Source organism: Lampris incognitus, chromosome 4 (assembly GCF_029633865.1).
Source record: "Lampris incognitus isolate fLamInc1 chromosome 4, fLamInc1.hap2, whole genome shotgun sequence".
NCBI classification, from domain to species: domain Eukaryota; kingdom Metazoa; phylum Chordata; class Actinopteri; order Lampriformes; family Lampridae; genus Lampris; species Lampris incognitus.
Window position 1 is genome coordinate 67,083,387 of NC_079214.1, and position 9,114 is coordinate 67,092,500.

At 46.6% G+C, this 9,114-nt stretch overlaps 1 protein-coding gene across 1 annotated transcript in view; it reads right to left on the reverse strand.

Moving 5' to 3' along the window:
- Positions 1-603: 603 nt before the first annotated feature.
- LOC130112120 (ZP domain-containing protein-like) overlaps positions 604-9,114 on the reverse strand; it is a 16,802-nt gene continuing 8,291 nt past the window's right edge. Inside the window, exons 5-11 of the mRNA XM_056279412.1 lie at positions 8,529-8,684; positions 8,091-8,146; positions 7,180-7,355; positions 4,993-5,393; positions 4,656-4,752; positions 2,286-2,472; positions 604-794 (exon numbers count right to left, since the gene is read on the reverse strand). Coding sequence (XP_056135387.1) covers positions 604-794; positions 2,286-2,472; positions 4,656-4,752; positions 4,993-5,393; positions 7,180-7,355; positions 8,091-8,146; positions 8,529-8,684 — 1,264 coding nt within the window. The remainder of the gene's footprint in view (positions 795-2,285; positions 2,473-4,655; positions 4,753-4,992; positions 5,394-7,179; positions 7,356-8,090; positions 8,147-8,528; positions 8,685-9,114) is intronic.

Below are 9,114 nucleotides of genomic sequence, written 5' to 3' on the forward strand. Positions count from 1 at the left end.
CACATACCCAGAGACGTATTCATGTGACGAACACAAGCTGGCTCCGCCCCCCTCCCGAAGACAGCGCTGCCAATTACTGCTGCTTCATCGAGTCCGGCCATAGTCGGATCTGACGAGACCGGGGCGCGAACCCCCGGCCCCCAGTGGGCAACTGCATCGACACAACGCCGATGCTTAGACCGCTACACCACCACGGACCGGTATAAGTTACATTACTTTGATGAGGTAATTAAAATAGTTACGTTACTTATACATTTTAACAGGGTAACTAGTAATCTGTAACCTATTACTTTTGAAAAGTAACCTTCCCAACACTGACAATGACCTGTTGTTAAAAGAAAAAGAAAAAAAACGGAAGACTTCCACCCAGGAATCCAGAAAAGATCAAGGCTGGAGATCGAGTCTGGAAAAAAGAAGCCCGAAGTAAAAGTAACAAAGGAAGAATGATAAATACACGTTTATATTAACAGGGAGCATCCATCCATCCATTATCTCATCCTGCTGTCAGAATGCTGTTCACCCAGATTGTGGTTGTTGTGTTACTGGCGCTGAACTGTGCTCTGGTGAACCTCTGCGTTTCTCTGCATGTGGATTTACCTGGACTCAGTATTCTGAGTCAAATACCAGCAGACCTCTGGCGTCCTCCACTTTCTTCTTCTTCCTGGTGAGCAAAGCCACAATCACGGCCAGTATCACCACAGACACGGCGAACAGGCTGGCGAACACCACGGTGCCGGTGTTGGTACCGAGGAACCCACGGGCCCCGACCTCCTCTCCAGAATCTCCTTTAGGCTCTAGAGGAAAACACCATAGGAGTCAATGAGAAGCAGAGGTTCAAACCGCCGACCCTTGCCAAGGTCCGGGCTGAGCAGTGATTCAGTAATTATCGCTTATCGTCTGTCAGTGGTATCGTATCGGCGTGAAATTCGGATACTGTCACATTGTGATACACAGTTTTGTCACATAAATTAATGATTATGAGACTCTGTTACCTAAAATGTCTCAAAAAATGACGTCAGAAATATTTGGTTTGAAATCAGTTACATGACCAAACCGCTCAGTGTGATGAACTTCAGCTGGACTCTTAAACATGATATTTAACATCCAGATATGGTGATATACTGTGTAGAATTAATATTTAACATCCAGATGTGGTGATATACTGTGTAGAATTAATATTTAACATCCAGATGTGGTGATATACTGTGTAAAATTAATATCTAACATCCAGATGTGGTGATATACTGTGTAGAATTAATATCTAACATCCAGATGTGGTGATATACTGTGTAGAATTAATATTTAACATCCAGATATGGTGATATACTGTGTAGAACTAATATTTAACATCCAGATATGGTGATATACTGTGTAGAATTAATATTTAACATCCAGATATGGTGATATACTGTGTAGAATTAATATCTAACATCCAGATGTGGTGATATACTGTGTAGAATTAATATTTAACATCCAGATATGGTGATATACTGTGTAGAACTAATATTTAACATCCAGATATGGTGATATACTGTGTAGAACTAATATTTAACATCCAGACATGGTGATATACTGTGTAGAATTAATATTTAACATCCAGACATGGTGATATACTGTGTAGAACTAATATTTAACATCCACATATGGTGATATACTGTGTAGAATTAATATTTAACATCCAGATATGGTGATATACTGTGTAGAATTAATATTTAACATCCAGATGTGGTGATATACTGTGTAGAATTAATATTTAACATCCACATATGGTGATATACTGTGTAGAATTATCATGAGACTATTTCCATATTTCCAAGCATACACTCATGAACACATAATACTGGAAGATTAATAAACAGAGAGATTATGGATGTGGGATAGATATAAGACACAGACTAACTGATTGATTGATTGATTGATTGATTGATTGATTGATTGATTGATTGATTGATTGATTGATTGATTGATTGATTGGATGGGTAGGTGGGTGGATGGATGGATGGATGGATGGATGGATGGATCAATTGTCTCAGAAAAACGAAATGTTGGATTGACTTAAAAATATTGGCTCAAGTGGTTCAACGCAACTGTTGCGTCATTTCAAAGCAGCTCGACCTAATTAGGCTTTGCTCGGCGAATCGGCTGTTAACACGGTTGGCATGGGACCACGTGACTTACATTTTTTAAGTCAATCCGACATTTTTTTGAGTGTTGGCTGAATGAGAGCAGGGATTCAACCAGGAAGAGAAAAATCTGTTGCTGTTTGCGTGTTAAACCTGCGTCACCTTTGGCCACTGCACCGCTGTCGGCCTGGCGGACGAAGCGCAGAGGACCCTGGGTAATGAAGTGACTGGCGGTCTCTCTGACGTCATTTCGCTTGCGTCTGCGTTGGGGGCTCTTCAGGCAGCCCTGGGCACACCTGGAGGCGGGGTTCCCATTCTCACACAGGAGGACGGAGCAGCTGATGTAGACCTGTGCTCGGCAGGGGGCAGACAGACAGGCGGGGAAAGATCAGTGGGCGGCAAAAGCTGTTCAAGCTGTTTGTTACCATGACGACCAGGCATCCCTGAGGCTGGTTGCACCTGGCGTTAACACGTGTCGTGGGTGATCCGAGGACGGGTGGACAGCTCTCAGTACAGGTGTGAGTGCATCCAGTGCGTCTTGAGATCCGACTGCTCAGGCCACATTTGACTTTTAATGAATTACTATTAAAGGCCGCTGTCATCGCCACAGTCCAGCTCCAGGTGGTCATGGCCGCACCAGGGGGCCAGCTGTGCAACCTCCTGTCCACATGCAGACTCGTCACCGTCCCGGAGAAGGCCGCGTTCAGTCCACATTTGACTTTTAATGCTTCCCCGGACCTTCACTGGCGGGTGGTCGGGGTCGAGCATCTTTCTGCCTCCTCAGGTGGGCGTAGAGGTCGATCCTGGAGCCGCATAATGGGAGGACGTGGAGTGGCTGATGCGCCTGCAGCCACCGCACGGTCCTTGGCAGGAGGTGGCCAGAGTCCAATGGCATGGAGAACCAAGACGATTGGGGACCCCACCCTCTGTTGCAGCCTTCATCCTCCTTCACTGCCGTTGTGACCTGGAGACATCTTCCACCAGTTCTGCTGCTGAGGTCTTTGTTGGATCACGCCTCGTCTGGAACCTCCCCCTTGGGGACCCTACCATGAGCCAAGCTCCGGGACAGTACAGCTCTTACGATCACTGGTACACACAAGCTCCTCCACCGCGGCAAGGTGGCGATCCAGGAGAAGATACAATGTACACAATGTAGTGTTTAATAATTGTCTTTTCCTCATCCAGAAACCGCCTAAAGGGGTCTACAGGAGGAACCAGGGTGGAGCATACCGCAGCGGTTTTCATCTCTATGGTAACGACAACGTCTCTGATTGGCATAACTCAGTAAAGGACTGTGGGTAATGTAGTATTTCCTTTTTTTGGGGGGGGGGGTTTCCACCCTTTTTTCTCCCCAATTGTACCCGGCCAATTACCCCACTCTTCCGGGTCGTCCTGGTCGCTGCTCCACCCCCTCTGCCGATCCGGGGAGGGCTGCAGACTACCACATGCCTCCTCCCATACATGTGGAGTCACCAGCCGCTTCTTTTCACCTGACAGTGAGGAGTTTCACCAGGGGGACGTAGCACGTGGAAGGATCACGCTATTCCCCCCAGTTCCCCCTCCCCCCGCAAGGCGAGCCCAACTGACCAGAGGGGGCGCTAGTGCAGCGACCAGGACACATACCCACATCGGCTTCCCAGTCGCAGACACGGCCAATTGTGTCTGTAGGGACGCCCGAGCAAGCCGGAGGTAACACGGGGATTCGAACTACAAGTCCTCCAACCCATACGACCACATAGGTCATATACCCTCTAATATGACCCACAGGAGCGTTTCCTAAATTAGCGCCCAAAAACATCAGCCGGTAAGCCCACCTTGTACCATTAATACACTGTAGATGATCAAATTCCCTGTAGTGACTATAAATGGGAATTTTACTTCCGGAACCTGACCGCTGAGCTCTACTGGAGTACCAGCTGGTTGGGATTCAGGCTGTACGGTGTTGTCAGTTGTAGTAACTTATATACTTACTAATATTCTGTTTGTACTGAACTTATATACTTATATACTGCACTGCTGTTTAACCCATCCTGTCAGGTGTAAAACCCCTCTGTATTTAATGCTTTGTTCCCAGGAACAACAGCACACGTGTGAATACAACTCCATGATATCAAGATGTGACCTGTTTTCAACTGTTCTGACTTTACTGATCTGTAAGGTCAGATTCCTCAAAAGGGATCTTGATATAGGTTACATATGAGATATGATACTATGGTACATAGTTAATCTTTTAAAGGAATTCATGTTTTCTTCCTAATCTTTGAGACATTGAGTTCGGGTCTTTGTTGAAGTCTCGGTGTGTGTCAACTGGCTTTGCTGTCCGTAGACTAGGATTTGAACTTATCCTGCTGAGGTGCAGCAAGTCCTACTGTGACGCTCTGCGTTGCTCAGCGGACAGAGAAATTCCCAGTGACTTTCACGACACCTGAATGGCAAAGCTGTTTGTGCTTCATGAAACGTTTTCTGCTAAATAAATCACCGGTCTCTAACTCACGCATACTTAGCAGCACCGTGTACTGTGGTGTACTTCACCTCATCGTAGTTCCCGTTGAATTTGAAGGCCTGGATCTCAAACAGAAATGAAGTGGAATTGGATGGATGGACTTTGATAGTTTCATCCCTCAGGCACCTGCAACATGGAAGAGAATCAAACTCCATCCACGGTAGATGGAGGGACATTGAAAAGCTTTGCTCTTCATATTTACACTCTGCTGACGGAGGTTCCAACTTCACCGGAACCTCACTTAAACGTTTGGCTAGACGAGTTTTCAGCTGCTCGTTCAGGTTGTCAGGACACGACGGGTCTTCAAGGTTGTGGCAGACAAAGCTCTCCAGACACAAGTATGTACACAGACACCATGCGACTCACCCGTTTTGGATGAGGTCGTAGAGGAGGATGCTTTTGGGGTTGTTTTCAGGAGTGGCTCTGCATGACTCCACGAACAGACTGACGTCTGGCAGGTCTGACTTCGCCTGGATGCCCATGTAGATGACATCCATCAGCTCGACCTCCACGGGGTACGCACCTGGTTCCACCCTCTGGGTAAAATTGTTATCGTTGAAGACCTCAAAGTTGTACTGGAAGCTGCCGAAGCTGGATTCAGTGAAGACGTAGTCGGACCTGTCGAGCTGGTAGTGACTGGAGACGCTGAGGCTTTTGGGGAATTGGCAGGAAAAGCCGATATCAACTTGCCGTCTTCGGGTTATGATTGTGTTGGGCCGCTCGAAGGAGATGATCGTGTTCTTGAAAACAATGTAGTCAACCTTGTCCTAAAAAACAGTAAAGGGGGGGATTAAACCATCACATGAGTGAAATGGAAAATGAAGGATGCTCTGGATGTTCACTGCTAGCTTAAACAAAGTTCTCCTCGCTTCTGTGAGGGACACGTCTAATCTCTCCAGCAATACCTGAAAAATCAAATGATTGCATTTGCTACTTGTCTAGACTCTTTAAAGAGCAACCAAGTCCTTGTCCCATTTCTGCGAGTTACCTAAAGTTAAAAAACCAGCTAAATGTGCTGGGCTGAACTTGAGACCCGACTGTGTCCGAATACCCATACTATGGCCCTACTATATGCTACACATTTTTAGTGTATTACATTAAACGGTTCTCATCTCATCTCATCACCAGCTGCTTCTCCGGGGTCGGGTCGCGGTGGCAGCAAGCTAAGTAGGGCACTCCAGACCTCCCTCTCCCCAGCAACGCCCTCCAGCTCCTCCTGGGGGATCCCAAGGTGTTCCCAGGCCAAATTGGACATGTAGTCCCTCCAGCGAGTTCTGGGTCTACCCTGGGGTCTCCTCCCAGTTGGATGTGCCTAGATAACCTCCAAAGGAAGGCGCCCAGGTGGCATCCTAATCAGATCCCTGAACCACCTCAACTGACTCCTTTCAATGCGAAGGAGCAGATAAACGGTTCTTAGTATGGAAGATAAAGTCTTCTGAAAATGCCAGGACTATTATTTTGCCAAAATAATCTAAGACGAATCACCTGAACACCATTCTGGAAGGAAATGGTGATTTTCTTCTCCCGGTTAGAGGCATACTGGATACTACATCGAACACGTTTTGCTGCCTTTCCACAAGTTAAACTTAGATCTCACTGTAGATCTCTACAAGCTGTATGGAGGAAGTGCAGCATTCTCTTAGGCTTCACTGAGGCCGCCTGGTACAAGTGACCCAATTCTGATTTTTATTTTGTTCATACTATGTGACACAAATCGGATATGTGCTAAGACTGTGTAACCAGGGAGAAGCACATGGAAAAATGTATTTTCAAATCTGATTCTGACCACATTCATACGTGGAAATACCATGAATAGGATGGGAATCTGATATCTGCCAGTGCGACCGACATGTAACCACACAGATTGGATGTTTCGGGTCACTGCGAATCTGCAACACTCTCGCACTCTTGTCGCATTTTGAATGACGTGGTGTATAAGCTGATTACTTCTTCACTGGTGACCAAACTCTCGTGTGCCATGGTTGTCTGGTCTGGGCCATCGAGGCTCACCTGTCCCCCATCCCCTGATTAGTCTTTCTTTCACTGCACCCATACACTTTCATACACTACTGACCCTGACTACCACGCCTCATTGTACTATTGAGTTGCTTTACTTTAACAAACTACTACTATTACTATTTGGTATTGTTAAATCCTTTTTTTGTTGCGGCCTGTGAGCCAGCAGTAACAGGGAGAAAAGGGGGCGGGGGAAATGTTGTATATTCCATTAGTATGGAGTATTTGGACACAGTCCAAGTGACGTAAGCATAGCAGGGCGACTGCAGCTAATTACATTATTGATTGTTCATTGCTACACCTACATCAAATGGGTCCCTCATTAATCTTATTAGCTGCAGCTGTGTTTACCCTGCTATGCTAACATCGCTTGGCCCCACTATCAGCCCAGCACTCGTGTATGGGTTTTAACTTTTAGACTGTAGATAATAGCAAACTCACTGAAGTGGTACACAGTTTAGTTGCCCTTTAAAAACAAAAAAGACCTGACAGAGGAATACATGCAGCCCAGAATTAACACCTCGCTTGCTGTCGTACCTCAACCGTGGTGCCGCAGGTGCTGAAGGACATAGTGGCCATGATGTGTGTGTTGTTGGAAGTGAGAGAGCAGGACGGGTCGGCCAGTTTCAGCCAGTTCTTATCGATGTCAGGCATGGTGGCTTTTTCCAGAACAACCGTCATCTGGGTAGCTGAGCAGCTTACAGAGGCCTTACCTGGCCACAGAATCAAACCCCTAGTGTCAAACCGTGACCAACAATCCCCTGTACCCTTAAGAGATTATCTCATTCAGCTAGTACCTCGCTACATTTAGAAGTACGAACATCCTGACTTTCCTAGCTAATGATGGGTAAAACATTTCACTGAAAGGATCTTCCATGTTAGAAGGTCATCATCAAGTGTTGAGTTCTTAAAAGACATTATGACAATAAGATGTTGATGCTCTCCACTCGGTCTGTTTTATTTATTTATCCCCCCCCCCCCAATTGTACTTGGCCAATTACGCCACTCTTCCAAGTTGTCCCGGCCTCTGCAGACTACCACATGCCTCCTCCCATACATGTGGAGTCACCAGCCGCTTCTTTTCACCTGACAGTGAGGAGTTTCACCAGGGGGAGGTAGCGCGTGGGAGAATCACGCTATTCCCCCCCAGTTCCCCCTCCCCCCTGAACAGGCGCCCCGACCGACCAGAGGAGGCACTAGTGCAGCGACCAGGACACATACCCACACCCCGCTTCCCACCCGCAGACACGGCCAATTGTGCCCGACCAAGCCGGAGGCAACACGGAGATTCGAACCGCCGATCCCCGTGTTGGTAGGCAACGGAATAGACCGCCACGCCACCCAGAGACCCGCCGTTTTATTGTACCCATCATATCGAATAAGAATTTTTGAATAACTCATAACGTTGCATCACGTGTAATCTGTCCGCTAATAAATCACTGAGTCACCTTCAGCAGTAGGCGATCTGGTCACTATGACGACGACACACCTCATTTCGGATTGGCTGAATTAGAAGCAAAGTACAGGAAGCGTTTTAATGGCAGCAGATAAGAAGAGGTTATTTTATGATGATGCATAGATGAATTGATGAGTGACGTCTATGAGGACGGACTGCTCATCCAGCATCCACAGAAACCTAGACTTGTAAAATGTTTGGCCTGTAAGTCAGACCAACCTGGTCTCCGTCATCTAAATGTGCCCGACCCACCGTGTTGGTCCGGCTTTCCAGGGCCGATGAAGGCACATTTTTACTATTGTCATTTGTTTTTCTGCTGTATAAGAATACCAGCTTTCACAGATGTTGTCCCGTCACACAGGCTGGATATTTCATCCTGAATGTAAAAATAAAAACAACGGTTAAAATGTCCCACGACCCGGGCACACACCTAACGTTGGTCTCTGCAGCGAAGCACAGCGGGACGGCCCGGCGCAGATCCCGGGGCAGCGGTCTCCAGCTTAAAGTCACCTCAGCTTTCCCAAACTGGTCCTCGCTGAAGCGTTTGGTCACGTTCACGGGGCCGCTGACCTGGAAGTCATAAATCCTTCAAAAGGACAAGAGAAGCAGCAAGGTTTACTGGATAAACTGGATGATATTCTAGATCTACTACTACTGCCACTACTACTACTACTACTACTACTACTACTCCCACTACCACTACTCCCACTACCTCTACTACTACTATTTCTACTACCACTACCACTACTACTACTACTACTACTACCACTTCTACTGTTACTACTACTACTACTCCCACTACCACTACTACTACTACTACTACTACTCCCACTACCACTACTACTATTATTATTACCACTACCACTACTACTACTATTACTACTACTCCCACTACCACTACTCCCACTACCACTACTACTACTTCTACTACTACCACTACCAATAATACTACTACTACTACTACTATTACTACTACTCCTACTCCCTCTATTACTACTACTACTGCTACTACTACT